The sequence below is a fragment of the Hevea brasiliensis genome, chromosome 7, assembly GCF_030052815.1.
Source record: "Hevea brasiliensis isolate MT/VB/25A 57/8 chromosome 7, ASM3005281v1, whole genome shotgun sequence".
Lineage (NCBI taxonomy): Eukaryota > Viridiplantae > Streptophyta > Magnoliopsida > Malpighiales > Euphorbiaceae > Hevea > Hevea brasiliensis.
The window spans coordinates 2,694,692-2,716,260 of NC_079499.1; the positions used below are offsets into that span (position 1 = coordinate 2,694,692).

Consider the following 21,569-nt stretch of genomic DNA (forward strand, 5'->3'; position numbering starts at 1 on the left):
TGAATCATTTAATTATTTTTAATAATAAATGTTAAAACATATGATTATTAATCATAAAAAGAAAAATTAAAGTGTAATATATTAAAACAAAAATTCAAAATATAATGAATGTCTTTTATGATTATACTTTTAATATTTATTATACTTTTATTATGAAATTAAATTTTATTACTTTATTTAAAAATAATTATTAATAAAATAAATTTTATTTTATGAAGAAATAAAATTATGATGGAAACTCCATTTGCAACAACGGGCAATTATTGAGGAGTTATTGGTTAAGTGCGCGGCCACTCACAAGAGCGTGGACCCTATATTTATGCACAACTCTCACCAGTAAGCACAAGTATCACAAACAAACCATAACCTTTATTTATACACACCACCCACCCGGGGAGGGAGAGTAAGACCCACCACTAAGACAACAGAGAGAGATATCCCTCTTGCCCGGAGGAGCAAGGGAGACTGCAGTAACGACAAGACAAGAGGCCGAGAGCCTTAAAAGCAAAAGAACCAGACGAGAGAAAACCTCCCTCTCTCGAAATGTTAAGAGACAAGTAGGCCATTCTTGCTCTTAATCATTCAAATTGAATTTTATACTCAACTTAAAATAAATTTTAAATTTTCGTCTTAATTCAATCCAATTTCTTAAAAAATAATAAACAATATATAATTTTTTTTTTTGTTGTTTTAAACAATAAAAAATTAATTTTCTTTTCTTTTAAATAATAAAAAAATTTGAGGGTGCTTATGATTTCCTAATTTTGTTAATAGCTAGGTATCCATTTTTTCAAGAAAAAAATCACATTAAAAAATTATGTAACCACATGATATTAAATTATAATTTTTTAAAAGATATTATTATTTAAAAATTATTTTTATTAATTTTTTAGAAATTGAATTTAATTAATTGAGACAAAATGTAAAAATTTTTGTCTGATTTGATCATAAAGTTTAAATTAGGGTTAGTTACATGTAATGAACAAGTTCATGCATGGCCAATTTAAACGTTACTTCTTCTTTAATTGTGATATTCTTTCTACAAAATATTTAAAAAAAAAAAAAGAAATCTTGCTTTTATATATATATATGTAGAGAGAGAGAGAGAGAGAGAGAGGGCTCATCCAATAACATGAAAATTTTTAATATGATAAGCAATGTAAATAATTATTTATCGTGCATTATCCATCTATCTCTAGAAAATAAATTAAAAAGATAAAAAAAAAATTTTGAAATATGAATATCTTAGAATAAAATTTTAGCTGATTAATTATCATATATAAACAATCATTTATTAATGTTAATCTCATTGATAATATCCTGCTCAACGAGATATTACAAATCCAAATTGGAGGTGGAAATATTGATACAAATCCTATAGATATCTAATCAAGCTTGGTAACTCTCTATTAATTACTCTCGGAAAATCAATAATCATGATGCTGCTAATATTAGTTTAAGAAGTGAAAATTACTGTTCAGCTATGCGTGCAAGGTTATTGATAATGCACTGCCACAAGGACTCTCTTCTTTTCATTGATATATCCTTTCTCAATTAATGCAAGAGATGAGTGTTTCCTAATTGGGTTCCCATTACGAATCCCAATTGGATGTGGAAATATCGAGACATATATATATATATATATATATATATATATATATATATATAAAATTATTCCCGATCACCTTCTTCTTTCCCAACCCTTCAATATGACGCCACCGCCTATTTCCTCAGTTTACAGCCAAGTACCTTACAGCTACTCTACAGAAACGTCGTTGCATGGCTGGGCTAACATTACATGGTTATGGTGGTGGATTCCAGCGGCAGTGGCACTAGTGCCCCTTGTATTCTTTCTGCGGTATTTCAGTAACCGTCCTGATGGAATTCGTGATATTGAAAGCGGATTAGTACAGAATGAAGTTAATCAGCCGGCGCTGGAAGTGGCAGCTGCACCTACCAAGCCAGGGCTAACAGGTCAGGCCTTAGAAGAAGCATTCCCGACCTTTGCTCATGGGAAAATCGTGGATAGATGTGAGTGTGGAGTTTGTTTAGAGGAATTCAAAGAAGGAGACAAGTGCAGGATGCTTCTTCATTCTTGCAGCCATATGTTCCATGACGCTTGCATTGATCCATGGCTTTCTAAGGACAATACCTGCCCAATTTGTCGTGTCGTTTTGTTCTAGTGGCTTCAGTTGTTTTTTTTGTTGCCAGTCCTTAGTAGCTTAGTTACAGAGCAATTTTTCGAAGTAGGGTTTTGTACTTCTTTTTTTTCTTTCTACACAAATATTTTTGGATAAATTACTAAAAGATGCTCATATTTTGACAAAATTATTACTTAATCCCTATTATTCTTAATCCAATTAAATTTATAAAATCAAACTCTTTATTCCTTCTGTTAAATTGAGTATCTATACCTTTTACTTCATATAATTTTAATTATTCATACGATTTAATACTTATAATTTGAGTAGCTTTTTCAAAATATTGTGATTATTTTTAATTTTTTGCTTGCTTAAAGGCCTTTGTTTATCCTGTACTTTGAATTAATAAATGTAAATACTAAATAATTTGCTTTATATAAAAAGAAAACAATATCTGAAGTTTAGCTTACATACAAAACAAATCAGAAGATAGGAAACCAGCAAAAGAAAGAATTTACAAGTGCTTCATGAGATTCCAACTTGGGCCAAGATAACAGATTTAGTTATTGCTACATCTATGTGGTTAATCATAAACTGCAAAGCCTGTGACTGAATATATCAATGCAGTTCATCACCTGGGGACAAAAATGATCAGCTGCCCATTATAAAGAATAAGAATTAAGAGCACACTGAAGCTTTTTTTTTTCGTATAGAAGCCTTGTTTGGATTGGCCTAGAAATTAGAATTCAACTAGAACTAGCATAACATTGTGGACCACAGGCAATCCAAGCTTCAGCTACTTCAGCTTATGTGAATGCCCTTCTAAATGCCATCCAAAAGAGTACTAATAGCTTCAAAAATGAGTGCAGCTAAATTCTCATCAGGAGCAGTGATAACAGTTCTTGTTGCTCTAACTTCTATCAATGCTTTGTTTGGACCATGTATTTGTATGATCCCGACACTATCTGATTCAGCATCATTCAAGCCTTGTTCTATAGATCCACTAATCCCCATCTTTGACAATATGGTGAGAAGCTTCCCCATATCAAGCAAACCCCAATACAGTAGTGGTCTATTCTGTGAGGTGTCTGACACTTTGTTCCCAGAAACCAACCAATGTTTGCTCTCATCTATGAGTAGCTGTCCTTCCAGTCTTGTGACATCCATATTATTCTGTACCAGCTTTCTCCAACAGAATCGATTAGCCAAGTTTGTCGAAATTTCTAGATCCACATTGTCTTTAAAGCTTTGTATATCTAGTGTTTCATTTTCATTGTAGTACAAGACTGAAAATGAATGTGAATTCAACTTTGAAACATTGATCTGCTGCTTCAAAACCTCTGGAAACTATGTTTTGCAGAAAAGAGGAGGACAACGAGCTTAATAAACAGAGTTAAAAGGTTGGGGTGTGTGGTGTGTGGTTGTGTAGGGGTGGTGGTGCGTGGTGTGCGGGGGGAGAGAGAGAGAGAGAGAGAGAGAGAGACTTAATATAGCATTACATAGAGAGGACGATAACTGGATTGTGATTACCATAACTATCTTTGGCTGCAATATCTTCAGCAAAGGTTGAGCTTTCGTCATCCTGGTAATCAAATATCATGTTGAAAGTCATTAACAGGATATTTAAAATAGTTTAAACATTTACAACGGAGCAATATGTCAATTTTCCCCAGTTCAATTATTAAATAAACTAGGATGTGTACTAGAACATTCATTTTGGGAAGGTCCTAATATGAACAAGACAAATTGCTTGGATAAATTATTTCTAGTTTCAAACATACTGATTTTTCAGTGCTTTGGTCTCTTTTGCAGGATGAAGATAGCCCAAAAGTTACTAAAGAAATTGGAGAAAAAAATTTATAGAATAATGCTTATGACTATTAAGCTGATATATTTTGGAAGCTGCAGAAAAGGGTATCAAATCCAGCAGGGTCTCCTCTCTGCATATGAAACATGGTCCTTCAACATCAAAGCAATAGATGTTGCTTCTGAAGCAATGCAGGCCACAAAAAAATAACTTCCCTTGAGCAAAACAGAAACAAGTTTGACAGAAATGGCATCATAAAGCAAACCATGCCCGATTATCCACCACCATCAATTTTCACAAACTGGATACATTCAATGGAACTAAACTTGAACAGAAAAATATAACCTTACCGTATTCCAGAAAGAAATGAACAATGTAGAACCTTCATTGCTATTGGCTTGAAAGGCAAGAGAGCCATATCAGCATCCAATCCATCCTGCAAATTATAAATTCCTTAAGCCATTTCTTTAATCAACAACAACAAATAATTGTACCTTTAATTTCAGTTAAGAAGAATGAAGAGAATTCTAACTCTAAGAATGTAATTAGGAAACACATTTCGTAAGTCATTAGAAAATATAGAGTACTTGGGCACCTCTAAAACAAGTAAAGAGTTTCGATCCCCACACCAACGACGAAGCAAATGAACAATAGGACCAAGCCGCAGACTCCAGTGAGGAGCAAAAATAATGCATGGTTCCTGCCAATTGGCTCTAACCACAAAAATGTTAGTTTGAGAAGTGAAAATTACTGTTCAGCTATCATTGCAAGGTCATTGATAATGCACTACCATAAGAACTCTTCTTTTTGTTGATATATCCTTTCTTTCTCAATTATTGCAAGAGACAGTTATTTAGGTACTAACCTCAGCAAATTTTTTTTAAGAAAAGCACTACTTTCAAGCAAACCATGTCTGACAATGTGATAGGAAACAACAATTACTATATTTTCAATGAACATTAGCATAGCACCAAATTCTAATAAACCACAAGTGTTAAAATAGATTTGCGAATAGACAAAAGAATAAGAATTATTCTAGGCCAAGAAGGAAGTCAAAGTTTGGATGATATAACAAATTCAAAGTATTCCCCACACAGAAGAGTCTGTCAGAGTCATGGAAGGATACATTTAATAAAAATTACTGACATTTGCCTATAAAAGAATGAATCATTTGCAAGAAATATATTTGCATAACAAAGATATTCCGTACATCAGATTGGGTGAATGAATAGCAGGAAACACATATAGCTTCTTTCCTTTCATGAGCTCGATGTGCGAATACAATGGCTCACCAGAAAACAGCTGTCAGACATCAAAAGGAAAATCAAACATGTTTTGCAAGCAATAGTACTACAAATGAAATATAGTTCCACACAATAAACCAATAAGCCTCCAAACTTATGTACCTTCTCTTGCCGGAGTTTGGAAAGCCATTCTGGTATAATATTGGTGAACGCCAGTAGCTCTGCCGCTACAGAAGAGATAACATATATTGGAACCTAGGGAACAATAAATGCATTGGTTGAAAATGAAAACAAGAGCCAATTAAGACCAGAGTATTTACATGTATACAAAAGAATTCAATCAGTGATAAATTTTATATTTGATCGTGATAGGCAACTGAATCTTTACAGAACCAATATGCATCATATATAACAAGTTATTCCTACAAAACTAATGTCAAGTAAGCAAAATAATAATAATGCTAGTCAGTATGGAAGGAATTCTTTCCCTACCCAACAGTAAAGCTTTCTATTCCTACTCATGATTTTTGGACAAGAGAGAAAAGCATCACAAGCAAGGCATACTTGACAATTAGCATGCACAGCAAAAAGTTGATGACTAAACATAAAAGGATTAATTATGTGGAGAAGGCAATATGGACTCCATTACTCTCATTAAACCTAAAGCACTTTAAGATGGAATGCAGCAATTTGGACTTGCAATAAAAAATAGTCAGAAGTTTTTCCAAGCTCATATAAGTCAGTCATTTTTTTTACGTGAACCCTAAAGCACCTCCATTGACATGCAAAACATAAAAATTGCAAGCGAACACAATCTTAAATTTAGAAAGACAAGCAGTTTTCCTGCCCTAGATAACAGAGGCCAGACCTCATTCCTTGGAGCTTATTTTGCAATATTTCAATATTGTTTTAAGCCATTAATTCACTACAGAGTCAAACAACAAACTAACATAAAGTTTAACTCACTATTAAGTGTTCTTAACTTTCTGCATATACATGCAGGAAAAGGAAAAAAGAAAAGTTCATAATTTACCTTTACAGCTGAAGATTCAAGGGAAATTGGTATCTGCTCCAGCAACTGCAGAACAATTCCAAGTCGACTCAGGGGAATAAGGACAGAACCACCAGCCTTAACAGAATCCACAACACATGAGCATATAAAAGCTAGTTTCTTGCTTTCCTCTATGCTCTCATCATTTCTCAATAAGCATTCATTCAATTCTTTCCAATTATCTTCATCACTGCAACACCAGTTAAAACAACAGATATCAAATTGCATTGCTCCAGAAACTAAAATATTGTGAAATAGAAATGAATTCCAGATATTCAAGAAGTCCAGTAAGGAATCTGACTGATATCTCATTTAAAACATTCTTGATAACAAATAAAGCAATGTTACCTGAGTGTTGACAAATTGTTAGTAGTTGGAGAAGAATAGTTATCATGATGTTCAACATCTTCTATCACATCCTCAGATGAGAAGTCCAAATACAAGATCAGATCAGCCCCTTGCAAAGCACGATAGTCAAACTCCATCGCACAAGCAGACACAAATATAGAGCTTGACAAACATGAAATATTTCCTTCTGGGCTTTCAACAGTCCAATTACAAGAGCCTATGTCTAAGCCTGAGCTCAATGCCTTTATAACCAATGCCCCATTATGGCAGGCTGCTTCAGCATACTTCAGCTTTTGAACCTTCTGCAAGCAATCCTTCACATCCACTGAACTGAACAACATTTAAGTGTTTAATGAATGAAATATCAAACAAACTTTGGTAATATGTAAAACTAAATAGGCAAATGAATAATCTAAGCAAGTAGATTCCAGCTTAAAGAAATGCAGTGTCAATTACCTGTACAGTGGCATCCATCCACCCAGCTCTGATCCATCTTGACCTATGGCCATTTCCCTGAGAAAAGATGGAAGTAATTCAAGCTCTTCCCACTTCATCCATTGAGGAGAATCAGACTCCTCAGAACCATAAAAATGCCGGAATTCCATATGCATCGAGACAAGATCCTCCATCATAAGTTGACCGATTCTTGCAGTTGCTTCAGTTGCATATATCTGACCCAGCCAAATACCAATTGATGAATTAAAGCAATGCCAAAATAAGTCAAATGATGATAATATCCTAATTAAGTTAATTACAAAAAAGAAAAAAAGGAGGAATGTTGTTCTGTTTTTTTTTCTATCACCTTGGCAGAAAAGCCCTTACTTCGAGTAAGAAATGGTAGCCCAAGCATGCCCATTGTACTTGAAATCAATACAATATCAATAAAAGAAGGATCCCAAATGTGCAAGTTCTTTAGAGTTTTGTACCATGGCTCTGCATATATTAAATCTTTTGCATCAAGGGGCTTTTCAATTTTATGCCTCTTTGCACTCTTTGATTCCATATTCAAAGATTCATGGAATGAACAATTAGAAGATTCATCAAGCAGCGAGGGACAAAAATCAGCAGGAACAGGAGAAAAGACTGTGAGAGCTGAAAGGTCCAGTGGGCAATCAAGCAATATCCTAAACCCACTCACATGGAGAACATAACATGGGGGCAAATGAAAACCATTCCCTTTATTCAAGCATGTCTGGAGAAAAAGGACAAAAAATAAGTATCTAAATTGGGAATCAATACACGGATTGTGTACATGCACAGAGATTGCAGTAATGAGAAAAAGAGAGGGGAAAGAGAGACTTACAAACTTCATGGAGAAATACGATAAAAAAAAAATTACACTGTCAGAATCACAAACTTACTCTTTACTGTTTACCTGCAAAGATAAGGTTCAAGACCATAAATCAATCAACTGAAAAATGACAAAGTGTACATCATATGCTTGGTAAAGACATTCCAATGTACATGATATGCTTGGTAAAGACATTCCAATTTAAGGATAAAAGGGCACAGAATTAGAAGCCAATTAAAGAAGGGCACTTCATGCAATTGCAATGCTTGAAATTTAAAATTTTGAAAATGAGAAGTAAAGAAATTTAACAAGAAAAAAGATAAGGTCCATGTAACTGAACATAGTGGCTAAGGATAAAAAACTATCAGCTGGCCCTTACGCACAAGAAAGTGCTTTCAATACACTATTCTGAAAATTTGGGGAAAAACCAAGGAAATCAAGCCTCTTTGCAATTCATCGATTAAGAATCAACTACATATAGGAGTTCTCAAACTTGGTTTGACTCCTCACTAGGACCACATGTTCAATATGCATTCTGCAGGGTAAATATTTCATATCTACTGCAATTAAACTATAAGCAAAATAATTTTCAACTTAACAACACGGTCTCCAACTACACGCCTTTACACATACATCCATCCATACAAACAAGCATGCATCCGCAAGTGTAGATTACAATTAACAAGCTTGCGTAAACAAATATACATGTAACATAGGCTATATAGCTAATGCAAATTTGGAAGGACAATGCATGAAAGTAAATAAAACCCATAAAGATAAACTGAGTTTTCAATGAACTTGAAGCCGAAATTTAAGTCTTGTGAAGACAGCTTGCGTGTGCAATGGGTGGGTTGGTTCAGTTTCAAACCAACCTGAAATCAAAATAAAAATTCATTATATGAAAAAGGAATCAAATTGAATTTAAGAACCTAACCGAACAAGAAAAAATCGGTTCAGTTGGATTCATCAGTTCCGATTCAGCAATCAAACAGCTTCCAGAATCAAGAATAGAACGCTCATAAGATATCAATCAAACAAAAAAAATAGAACCCAATCATCAACTTTTGCAAACGAAGGAACAGAAACAAATTCCAGATTGAATCAGAAGATAAAAGAACTAAACAAGCTAGAACGAAATATAATCCAGATGCAAGAAATTTCAATTAATTAATCAATTTATTAAAAGAAACCACAAATTACACCAAAATTTCAATTTACAAATTGCAATACACGTTGCAAAAACAATTTCTCACAATCTATCTGCGAAAACTACAAATCACGCCAAAAATTAAACCTGCCTGCAAATCATATCAAAATCCAACAACAAAATGCATATATCTCAGCTACATGAGAAGGAACCAAAAATAAAAAGCCTCCAGCAACAACAGCAGATTGAAAACTCGAAGAAGAATAAAAATCTCAAGCAACTACAACAGCAAAAAAAAAAAGTCTCCAGGGCAAGAGAAGAAGAAAGAAGAACCGAAGAAAAAAAATAGAAGAAGAAGAAATCGATGAAGAAGAAGAAAAAGTGGTAGGAGGGAGAACCGGAGAGGAAAGAGAGGGAGGTAGTCGGTGCTGCCTGCTGTGAGTCTTAGAGGATGGTCGGCTGCTGGGCGCCCGGGAACTGTGAGAGTGAGACCAAAAAATCAAAGAGAGGAACAACCCGGCAGTCAAAACGGCAGCACTTTAATCATTGGGTCAAAAATCGATTCGATTTAATTAATTTAATTTTTTTACTAAATTAATAAAATCAAATAAAAAAAAACTGAATTTCTTAACAATCTATAACGAAAAGTAAATCGATATATTAAAAAATCAAATTCAATTTATAAATAGAAAACTAATTGAATTAAAATTTAATTAATATAATATTATAAAAATAATAAAAATACATATAATATAACTAATAATTTGTTCGTTATATCAAAATCAATAATTTGATTCATCATTCGACAGATTATATTATATTTACAGAGAATTTTTTATTTATTTTCAACAAAGAAAATAAGAAAGAGAAAATAATATTATATTTAGATGGAAGAAAAATAGAGGGAAATAAAAATGAAATAAAAATAAAAATATTCTATCTTATTTACAAAAAGAGGAAAATGAGACGTAATTTTACAATTTTGCCCTTTATATTTTTAAAAAATATTTTAGTAATTATATGTGATAAATATATATAATCTTTCGGATAATAATGGGTTAAAATTTTAATAATTGATTATTACTAAATTTTAATTGAATATTTTTATCTAATTTACTAATTTCATAAATGAACTCTATTTATTTCATGAAAATATCACAATACTTTTTAGTTTAGAATACTCAAAAAATTAATCAAATAAAAATATTATTAAGCATAAGAAAAATTAAATGGTTTTGGAAATGTAATTAACGGAGAGAAAAGGAAAAATAATCTCCCATACCGTATTTAAAAATTAAAATCTTATAAGAATTGAATTCAATTAATTTTTTTAATCAATTTTTATATTTAAAATAAAAAAATTTAAATCATTTAACTTAAAAAATTTATTTTAAAAAAATAAAAAAGCGTAATTATAAAAATTTAATTTAATTCTTTTTTAATAAATAAATTATTTTAAAAGTCATAAAATTAATAAATTAGAAATTTAAATTTAAAATAAATAATAACTTATCTTTTTATTTTGTGCTATTTTTTCTTCAAATTGAAAAAATATATTATAGGGAATTAAAAATATTATTTTCCTTCCCTTTATTATTTGATACGTTCAAGGTCAAAAGCATATTACCCAACTAATAAAGTCAAACTCGAATCCCCACTTCTCCATTCCCCAAGGCTAAAAAGTTTCTTTCCACATTTATTTTCCTCCCTTATTTTCCCCATTATATTTTAAACACAACCCGCGAAAATATGAAACCTCTGTAATTATAAGGCAAGCACATATTTCCCAGCCAAAAACATTATTCATTCCAGTACGAATAAAGTGGAGCTTTAAAGTTGGTAGAACATCTACTTCAATGGCTGTCGTTCCAACCCTCACCATAACCACTAAATCAAAACAAAATAAGTGGTTTCTATTCCTAAATTGGAATATGATATAGATATCAGCCAAAATCACTGTACCAAAGAAGGTTAAAAAAAACTCATAAAACCTTATCTATAATGAGAAAAAAAAAAAAAATATATATATATATATATATATATATATATATATATATATATGTATCAAAACTGATTCTAACATAATGTCTCCCGAGTTAAACAAAAAAAAATTCTGACGGGGAGAAGGAAGAACAGTGAAGAAAGGGTGCTGGATGCATTCAAAATTTTGCATGGCTTCAAGCAACTTCGTCTCTGCCAAGTACACTTCTCACCATCATAATCTACACTCAACCTGACAAATATGGGTATTTGACTCATAAAACCATCCTTTAGCACTCAATAGACTGCCTTTTGCCTTTCGGAAGCACCTTCATTCTCAACCTGACAGATCAAAAAAGTAAGTTGAGACAAATTTGAGATATTAGCATTGGAAGGAGGGGCAGACATCCTGCGTAATAGGAAATGCCATAGCAAACCATAATTACTGCAAGCCCTCCTCACCTCAACAAGTACCCTTGCTTTCTTCTTCAATTTAGCACCAGATTCATCTTTCTCCAGCTTTCTTGAAGCCAAAGTAGATTCTTTTCTCCCTCTCTTGCAATCAACTTTTTCTGCCGCTTCAGCATCATCATCATCCAATCCAACTGTATATATAAGCACTTAGACATTAATCCATGAGTCCATAGGCTCATTTTTATGAGAGGCATCTATTAACAAAAAGCAAGGGCGCCATTCTCCTGGTGAAATGCAAGATTCTTTATCTGTAGGTATAAATACTAATGGCAAAAATGACGGATGACATGCTAAAAATTAAATGACCCTTACATAAGTGGAAAACAAACAGGATACTTGTCCAAGAATTGAGAAAATCCATTAGTAGATAGGATTATATTCTATTTCCAGACTCGAGCATATTACTCACAAGAAAATACTCCAAAGAAAACATCCAATAACATATTTACCATTATCACCATCAAATGCATGGGAGCCATTGATTCCAAGCCCAACAAAATCTTCTATATCATCTTCCTCTTCAAGATCATCATATCCCTCAACATATTCAACCTCAGGTTCCTGCTTATTCCATTTATAAACACAAGGAATTTTAACAATCAAAGAGTACATCTTGTTATGCCATTTTCAAAAATAATAATAATGAAGAATAAAAATTGAAAATTTTAGTCTTTCAAAACTTTTCCCTTTTACATAACATTCAACATCAAATAAACAAACAGTCAAATTTCTTAAAAAACTACCTCCTCTTCTTTTTCTTCACCTGCAACCTGCAGTTCATCCATGTCAAGTAGTTCATTATACTTATCAGCAGGATAATTGTATATGTCACCATAAACTCCTTTCTTAAGGCGTTCCAGCAATTCTTTCTCAATACTCTGCAGGAAAAAGATTTGACTGGGTCACAAATAGTCGCTCAAACAAAATTGTATGAATGAAAATCTATGAGGTGGAAGCGTAACCTTATTCAACAAGGCTGCTTTTTCAGCCTTTTCCTCTCTTCTAGCCTCCCTCTTTGCCAGTTTTCTTGGCGTTGTCATGATCTTTTCCCTGTAGAAAAGTCAGTATAATAGTCATGTAAAAATGGGACCAAGTATTTGTGAGCAAAACCTCAGCTCAATAAACCTAATGGAACGCTTAAAACAGGCTTCACTTTCTTTGCTTCATAACTTAAACCATGCCTGGCTTGAACTTCACATCAATTTTTAATCAGACTTTTAATTCTTCTAATGATCAGTTGAGAAAAAACCAGAAAAGATTTTCACCATCTCTGTATGTAAAATTTTATGATTTACATCCAAAAAAACTATATATATTGCATTTATAAAGCTAGGCTTGCAAAGCTTTAATGCTGAGCTTGTACTTGTTCGCTATTTAACCCCATGCTTGAGCTTGGCCATCAGTCATCATTAAATAGAGACAAGTTGAGCTCTTGAGTTATCAACTTGCTTACAGTCTAACCAACACCATTAAGTCTAAGGGAGTCACAACTAAATCAATCTCCACTACAATTTGGGGAATCATAATTAAGAATATGAGTGGCATTAAAGTAATAATAATAATATCTGTCCAAAGCAAAGAATTAGGTTTTTTTATTTTTTGCAGATTACCCAGCAAATTGGAGAAGTGAAAATTACATATGTGCTAAATCCATTGAAAGGGTTTGAAGTTTGAATAATACCATTTCACATCCTGTCAATTAATTGTCATCTTTTCAAATAAGAAGGAACTAATCATGCATCTACTTCAACTTTCACAAGTTCTTATAGAACTAAGCCATTTAGAAATTAAAATTAATTGAATTGCTAACCAAGAAAAGCAAACCTGCCATAATCTATGCAGTACTTCTCACAAATAGTCAGGAAACACAATCTAACCTGGAAAAAAAACTACAATAACCTATGCACTACTTCTCACAAATGATCAGAAGATTGAACCTGACTAAGAAACAAAATCTGATAACAAGGAGGATGAGGTAGAAGATTTGGAGGTACAATCTATTTTTTATGTTCTGTCATCCATAACAAAAATTCATCTACCAAATCTTTTAGCATAAGCATCTTTTCAGAGAATGATACTCATCCAGTTCCAGTTAAATGCCAATTATCAACGCTGACAAGAAGGAAAAAAAATGTAAATCATCAACAACTAGACATAAAGGTGCTCAGCTCAAGAGTCAAAGGTAATACTCCAGAATAATGGCCATGAAGAGGCTCTTTGAGTTGGCAACGGGTGTAAGAGAAAGAACACAATTCTGTCACTAGATGAGAAAGAGGAAAAACAACCTCACTTGCTCTAGATATTTTCCCGGTTTAAGGACTATCATTTTTAAATAAAAGCAACGTGTAACGATCATGTCCAAAGTTAAATGGTAACACCAACCCAAAAAGTACATGAGGTTTGAGAGTGAATCATAATATGAACCTAAAATGCTGCAAAATAATCCAAAACCACTCCACAATGTAGCCAGGACAGACAAACAAGATGCTGCCCTGATACAGTCCATTTTTAGGATATACTTCAAACTTCAGAAAAATTTGATGATAGAAAGAAGAAACGATTCATAGCATAGCATGGGGCTAACCTTGTCTTCAAAGCAAGCTTCCTCATTCGAATGCGCATCTGAGTCATTTTCGTCAACCGTTGCTTTATTTTGTGTACCAACAATTTAGGCCAATAAGTCTGTCAATTGAAATAGGGAATTAAAAAAGGAATGGAAAAAGTTATCGGATTAATGTCAAGCAGCTAACATTCCATACCAGATGTTTGTCAATTATCTCAAGAGCCTTTTCATAATTTCTGGGAAGCTTAACTCTTTCCCACAATTCATTTGGTTTGTGAGCCCTTTCTATAGTCTTCATATACAGATAGAAAACTCCTGCAGAGCATCACAACCACCATACGGAAAATTAACGTCATAGAAAATATGATAAACTACAAAATCTAAACGACGACAAGAAAATAAGATAAAAAGGGTAAGTGAAAATGACCATCATGATCACGAATGGTGGCATATCTACTGTTAGCGAGAGGACAAGAGCTTCTATTACAAATCCCGGTCACGTTGTATGGGTTTCTACAGAAATTCCCAGTCGTGATTCTGGAAAACCCACAGAAACAAATCAAATTCCAGAAGCCCCCACAAAAATCAAAGTGCCAAGAATGTAAAAGCAATAATAGCTTTAGGGAAAATGACTTACTTGGCCATGAAACTACAGTGGTTGTGCCTGATAACCTGCCATATAACCTCATCGTGCTGCATCTTTTGATGAGATAATCAAAATATTCACTTCTTGTTCTTCTAGATAATGGTTAGTTGTTGATTTCTCTGGGTCGGAATCAATGGTTTTAGCTATTTGAAAGTTTCTTTGATTCAAACACAGGTGAAGTATAGCAGTGATTCAAGCGAGGAAAGCTCCAACAGCTGCCTCTTCGAATGGGAGTAACGGCTGGAGGTTTTACCCTAAAACCCAACATACGGAAACGCTGTCGTTTTCCAGATGCCAGTAGATTACACTTAAATCTGTTCATCGGCGGGTAATTGTTCCCGGTCCCTTATTTTAGAATTTTTTTTTTTTTACTTCTTTTAAAGTTATAATATTTTTATTTTTATTTTTTATATAAAAACTAATTTAAAATATAATATAAATTATTTATCAAAATATAAAATTCAAAATTAAATTATACTTATATCTGTTATTATTAAATAATTTATTTATTAATATTATAAAATAAATTAATTTATCATTTCTCTTTAATATTAAGTATATAACTTATTAAAATCTTATTTTTTTAATTCATTTATAGTAATAATTTAATTATTTTATATTTTTAAATTTACACAATTATTTTTTAAATTATTTATTGTGTTTTATTTTTCAAATTCATTATATTTATAATAATAAATTGTTTTTCAAATTCTTTTTATTGTGTGCATAATTATAAACTATAATTTAAAAAATAAATATTCTTATAAAAGATATAGAGTTTGAAAATCAGATGACTAAAATAAAGGAGATATACTATTAATCATATAAAATATTTTAGATATTTTATATTTTAAAAAATATAAAATATTTTATACAAAAATTAAATAATGGAGATTTGCAATTATGAGAAGTATAAAAAATTTAAATTTAAAAGAACAAAGTTAAGACTTAAAAAAAAGAGAGAAATAAAATACAAATCATAAATTAAAAAATTATTTGACATTTTATTATCATCATCATTTCTTGAATATTACCATAATATTTAAGATTTTATTTTTAACATATTTATTATTATAATTATTATGAACAAACTATTTACAATAGAAGACCTTTTTAAACGCAATTATATTGTAAAAATATCATATTGTTACATTTTTATGAAGAAATATTTAGAGAAAAATAATTGATAATTATTTTAAAAATAAAAATTTAATTTAATTTTAATAGGAACATAATTATTCAAAATTTTAATTGTATTTAATATAATTCACTAAGAACAAAATTTTATAGTATGATTTTAAAATATAAAATTTTATAAAAATAAATAGTAAATTATATATTAAAATAAAAAATAAATAAAACGCTCAATACACAGGCAAAATGACTAATTTAAATATGAAATTTTAAACTAATAATTTTAAAATTTGAAAAATAACAAGTCTAAATTTATAAATTAATTTTGTAAAATCTATTATTTGTGTTTGTCAAGTATTAAAAAAAAATCTTAGATGACCAAGTATTTGGTGTAATGATAAGGTTTATTGTGTATATAAGAGAAAAATTTAAATTCGATCCTCGAAGGGCAAAGCATTATTAGGAAATACAGTTAAATATTGTAAAAAAAAAATTATATGGACCATATAACAAACGTAAATATTTATTATAGTAAATAAAAAAAAAAAGCTCTTAAATAATTTTTTTTTCCTACTTTTATGAGACTAAATAACTTCATCTTTGCAGCTCCGAAGCCATAAAAGCTCAAAATTTATAAAAATATTGTATATTTGAATTTATTAAACATTTCAATTTCTATTTTTATTTTTCTTTTTTAACACAGGTAAAAATTATCATTTGAAAGTTAAAGATACATGAGAGATATGATAAAAAAAAAATTAAAAATTAAAAAAAAATTAGCGTTAGTATTTTTATTTTATTAGGACGCGTGTGATGAATGATGGAAATTTATTCAACAAAGGATTTATTGGTTGCAAAATTAAATTATAAGATTTAAAATGATTATAAGTTGAATGTACTACAAAATTTTATAATAAAATTTAGATGTCAAATTATATATTCATTATTTTATTTTTATTTAAAAGAGCAATTTTGATATTGCTTAGAAATAATATGAATAAGAACTCACTCTTTGAAAAATAATAATTAAAGATTAATTAAAATACAATCCATAAGTGGAGATTAATTTTAAAAAGTGGTGTATAGTAAGCAATATAAAATTTAAGGAATCTAATAACTTTTCAAATTGGAGTACTTGGCAATTGGCAATATCCTTTTTCAGATAAAATTTACAAACCCTCCCTGCGAGCACCGCCTTCTAAAGGAATATTTTAACACTGAAGTTTGTCCTATATATGTGTGTATATATATATATATATATATATATATATATATATATATTCTCTCTTGCTTTTAGTTTCATCTCTAGAATTAAACCCACTATTCAAGGGGCCCCCTAACAGTGATCCCACCTAAACCTCATCACTTTCATCTTAGATGCTTTCCATATTAACCCCACATCAACGCTGGCAGCTTATTAAACAGTGACCTTACAGCCTAAAACACGGATTGAACGCTACGCAGCCTGTGTGGGATCCATGAGATTTGACCCTTGATTATCAATATCCTCCTCTCTGTGCGAAAATCTCATTCCCGGGTGAGTGACATCCCCCATTATGAACAAGTGCAAAAAGAAATAAAAGAAAGATGGCACAGCATAACCGTAATTCACTTTTGTCGTTATCTTTCAGTAGATAACAATGCTTAACTATATTTCTTTATTGTTAGTTTTAATTGTTGATTAATTTCAGTCTGATTCTAATATCTCTCAAAATCAGGGATAGCAAAGGGGATCTTCCCTTTGACGGCTAAGTGAGCGGAGAGCCTTCATTTATGAACCAAAAAATCACGATGACTATCTTGTGCAAAACGGTCTCTTTCCTTTCTGTAGTAGTAATTATCTTATTTTTCACGTTGTAATATTTATGATTCCCAGTATCATGATGTTCCAGATACAAAACGTGATTTAGTCCTCTTTTCGTATGTCTTTCCCATGGCCAATAAATTCCGGAAGACATGGCCTCAATTGATGCACAGCGGTCCCACCAAATGATTCCAATTTCATAACTTTCACTTCTGGAATTATCTACTCGTTATTAACGAAAACCACCTGCGCTTTTTGGTTTGGTATGTGCAATGCCAGCATGCCCTTCCTAGCTCAGTGATTGATGGTATCTGGTCAAAAGAAAGCCACTCAACACCAGTTAGCAAAGCCCATAACTCTCCATCACAAATAAATTAAGAGAAAAAAATTAGCATAAATCATAAATGTGGTAGACAAACATGGGATAATAATATCATGATTCCATCCAATTTTAGCCATTTATTAATCGCCTTTAATTTGAAAAAAAAAAACATAAATATCATTTCGTTTGATCAGAATATAGATGTAGATGATAAAGACAAAACACATCAAGGACTCAAAAACATCGAAAGTAAAACAAATCAACATATTTCAATGTAAGTCTCCAACATAAGCAGAGAATAAATGACATCCTAGGTGTTATTAAGAGTAGGGTTTGAGATGGATCTCCAATCCATGTCCACTTGATGAGATGAGCAGCTATTCCTATAAGCCAAGACAATAAGAGGGAAAGACAATCTTCAATGGCCTCTAACCATTACGCCCGTATTACTCTTCTCCAAATCTAAAGCATAACATCTGCAAGTCAAGCCATGCTCTTTGAAGCTTTGTTTGAATTACCGCCACATATAGCACTACTTTGAAAGCAGATCATCGCATAGCCCAGCAGAAGACCCACATAATGGGGTAACTCTCTCCAGGTTGGGCGACAAAATGAGTGTAACGCCATTAAAAGAACAAAAGAGACATATCACTAGCACTGAAAAGCTGTAAGGCATTAGGAAGATAAGGAAGGCAAAAAAGGGTGTTGCAAGCTTTAGACTAACGGAAAACAGGAAAAGGATTGAGAGAATTATAAACAGAGACTACGAGGATCCTATTATAAGCCTCAGTTAAAAATCCAAAAATTCAAGTCATAGAAGTAATTGAATACAAGGGTAACATGCAGATGAAAGTATCATCTTCAATTGAAATTTCTTAATGGGATCTGTGTATGGGTAAGAACTACTTGCTCTCTTTAAACTCGGAAAGAGTCCTAGATAAATTAAATATTAATTTATTTTAATATAGGTATATAAGTAATTAAATTGTTTTATCCATAATCCAACCATATATACTTTGCCCTTTCATTTCATACATTTCCCATGCAGGATTTCCAACACTCTCTTCATGGTGGATATGGCCCGAAAAATCCGCACTAGTTCCCTCCTCTTGCGACATGCTGAAGCTGAACCTTACACTCCCATGTCTTAGAGAGAAGTCTCTAAACATCATCTCGTGTAAAACATTCTATATCCTAGATTCGATTCTTTCTATAGTATGTCATCCCTTGCAGACTCGTAAATAATAAACACAATCTCCTACCCCAAACAAAGGTGGGAAAGTAGACATTCTAAAAAAAAAAAAGGAGAAAGAATTTAAGGATAATTGGTGAATAATGGACAATTTTAAAGAGCCTTTTTTATACAATGATTCAAAAAGTTCATGCACCAACCACATAGATGGAATGAGAAAGAATCCATGATAGTGTGAAGGCTTGTGGGCATCTACTCAGGAGCTTCCAAATCAATTTCATAGTTTTGTGGAAGGGAATGCACGTAAATAAATCAGAAATGGAAATCACTAGTATCATTAAGCAAGGAAATGTATGGAGTTCACCACCTTGAATGCATATGCTTCTCCATCATCTTCCAGGTTTATCCACCAGAATCTCCTCGTTAACCTGCAAATCAAAATTTTAACACCAAAATTAGGCAGAAAAAAGAAAAGGAACGCATAAAGCAAATACAAAACAAGTCCTAGTTAAACAACAAACACATCAATACACTCTAAACAAAGAAAACAAAAGATGGAGAAGAAAAATGAGGAGGAGGTATCTGAAAACAAAGTGTACGAGGCATAAGCCTTCATATGACTGGCACGCGTTTGAGCAACCTAAAGGGTAACGGAGAAGAAGAAGAATATGTGGCACGCAATGATGGAGGAATCTGGCAAATAACAACAGAGAGAAAACATCTGCTGTTCTTCGCGGATGGAGACGATGACGATGGAAAATTAAGGAGTTACGCGGAATCTGGAAATTAATGGGAAAATCCAAAGAAAATAACCCACCATCACAATAATTGGATTTTTTTTTCCCTGGGCATCCAAATTGGGAAATTGGACTGAAAATTCATTAATTTCCACGCACCAAAAGCAAATCCTACAGTCCTCAAATTACAATTCATATATGGATATATATCTCCGATAGCTCCATTCTTCTTCTTCTTTTTTTTTTAAATATATTTTCCCCCTTTTTTTTTACTATTTGGTATTTATATTTCATCTTCTCATATGTCTCAGTTCAGTTCCGGAACAGCTATTGCCAATGATTCCCGTTGTGAACCATGTAGGCATGGCTAGGGTGTCCATGAACATGGTAGCCATAGTGAGGATGAGGAAGAATCTTCTTCACAGGATACGCTACAGGCTTCGAGATCTGATGGTAGCGTCTCGGTGTAGAAGTTGAAGCCGTTGAACCAACAGTGGCAACGTAGCTATTAGAAGGTGATGATAATGATGATGTTGATGATGATGAAGACGACGAAGAGGAAACAGGAGGAGATATTTTTTTAGGCATGCAAAGGAAGGCCCTGATCTTTGGGATTGCAGCTCGATCGTATTCCTCGATGAGATTAGCTAGATCCTCATCGGAGGTGATCGATACCAGAGCGTCTAGATCCTCTTTTGGCAACTGACAACGGAGACTCACTCTCTTCCCACACAACTCCTCAAGCTTCAACAACAGCTCTGTATAGACCACACAGCCAATAATTCCAATCCAAATCACGCTCTATAATCAAATTAGCTCACACACGCACACTTTATACTTAACATGTAACCCATTCAATCTTACACAATTAACAAAATGAAAAAGAACAGATGATCAATTAGGACTGACATACCGGAGAAGGAAATGGAGCGGTCCACGGCGAGGACGCGGGTTTCGCCACCATGATAACGGAGTATGCCGTCAGGATAACGGGGAATGATCTTGCCGCCGTAGCTGCAAAGGAACTTGATGGTAGAGGAGGACGGCGGTTTGAGATGGTGCTTGGTGCTGTCCAGGGAAGGTCCAACCATGCTGTTTTTGGGTAAAAAAGAAATGGGGTCCAGATTTTGAGATAGAAAAGTAAAAGAAGAGAAGATTTCAGAAGAGAAGAGGCTCGGTAGCAGATTTGGAGCTGCCTCTTCAAGCCTACGCATGGTCCTCTCCGCCCGTTATTTATAGAGCTTCTGGTTTTACGCTTTACAGCGCAGAGATGGCAGTGAAAAATGGGTTGGGGTCCAGCTGACGTCAGTTAGATTCCCAGTCTGGCCCAACCTCTTGGATGTAATAATAGAGATGAAGATGATGACGAGGTTAATAATATTTACTGTCTGCGTAAACCTGCAGCGGACCAGTGGCGTCCTAACAGAGCACTAGACATTGCGGTTTCAAAATCGTAATAGATAGCTTTTGTGCTGTTTAGGGTTGTATTTGAAGCGTAGAAATTATTAAAAAAAAAAAATCATGTTATTGAAAAAAATAATTTAAAAAATATTATTTTATTATTTTAATATTTTTATAATTAAATTTATTAAATTTAATTTTAAATTATTTTTTAAAATCATTTCATTCGTTCTTTATTCTACTTTTTTTTCCCAAATGTTACTTTTGCTTTCCACATTGATGCTTAA

General features: G+C 32.5%; 4 protein-coding genes across 10 annotated transcripts; 1 reads left to right on the forward strand and 3 right to left on the reverse strand.

Moving 5' to 3' along the window:
- Positions 1 to 1,709: 1,709 nt before the first annotated feature.
- Positions 1,710 to 2,183, forward strand: LOC110640709 (RING-H2 finger protein ATL39). The gene has a single exon (XM_021792149.2). It carries the CDS (start codon positions 1,710 to 1,712, stop codon positions 2,181 to 2,183), a length of 474 nt encoding a protein of 157 aa, XP_021647841.2.
- Positions 2,184 to 2,553: 370 nt separating this feature from the next.
- Positions 2,554 to 9,574, reverse strand: LOC110640693 (uncharacterized). 7 transcript variants are annotated; one of them, XM_021792117.2, is made up of 12 exons: positions 9,428 to 9,573; positions 7,895 to 7,966; positions 7,394 to 7,783; positions 7,048 to 7,262; positions 6,592 to 6,921; positions 6,226 to 6,433; positions 5,355 to 5,447; positions 5,159 to 5,250; positions 4,544 to 4,661; positions 4,299 to 4,384; positions 3,672 to 3,723; positions 2,554 to 3,488 (listed from the first exon to the last, which is right to left on the reverse strand). In XM_021792117.2, exons 2-12 carry the CDS (start codon positions 7,901 to 7,903, stop codon positions 2,964 to 2,966), a joined length of 2,118 nt encoding a protein of 705 aa, XP_021647809.2. In that variant the 5' UTR covers positions 7,904 to 7,966; positions 9,428 to 9,573; the 3' UTR covers positions 2,554 to 2,963. The 7 variants fall into 7 exon arrangements, with proteins under 7 accessions (XP_021647809.2, XP_021647808.2, XP_021647804.2 ...); XM_021792116.2 differs by having other exon boundaries at positions 8,817 to 9,562; XM_021792112.2 differs by adding an exon at positions 8,817 to 8,874 and having other exon boundaries at positions 7,394 to 7,966; positions 9,428 to 9,546.
- A 1,237-nt stretch (positions 9,575 to 10,811) lies between these two features.
- Positions 10,812 to 14,982, reverse strand: LOC110640666 (uncharacterized). Its single transcript, XM_021792056.2, has 9 exons — positions 14,684 to 14,982; positions 14,474 to 14,583; positions 14,243 to 14,361; positions 14,068 to 14,165; positions 12,446 to 12,533; positions 12,227 to 12,361; positions 11,933 to 12,044; positions 11,472 to 11,614; positions 10,812 to 11,351 (listed from the first exon to the last, which is right to left on the reverse strand). The coding sequence occupies exons 1-9, from the start codon at positions 14,743 to 14,745 to the stop codon at positions 11,307 to 11,309; spliced, it is 912 nt and encodes a 303-aa protein (XP_021647748.2). The 5' UTR covers positions 14,746 to 14,982; the 3' UTR covers positions 10,812 to 11,306.
- A 2,644-nt stretch (positions 14,983 to 17,626) lies between these two features.
- Positions 17,627 to 21,110, reverse strand: LOC110640678 (uncharacterized). The gene is made up of 4 exons (XM_021792081.2): positions 20,795 to 21,110; positions 19,962 to 20,639; positions 19,512 to 19,572; positions 17,627 to 17,941 (listed from the first exon to the last, which is right to left on the reverse strand). Exons 1-2 carry the CDS (start codon positions 21,093 to 21,095, stop codon positions 20,209 to 20,211), a joined length of 732 nt encoding a protein of 243 aa, XP_021647773.1. The 5' UTR covers positions 21,096 to 21,110; the 3' UTR covers positions 17,627 to 17,941; positions 19,512 to 19,572; positions 19,962 to 20,208.
- Between the last annotated feature and the right edge of the window lie 459 nt (positions 21,111 to 21,569).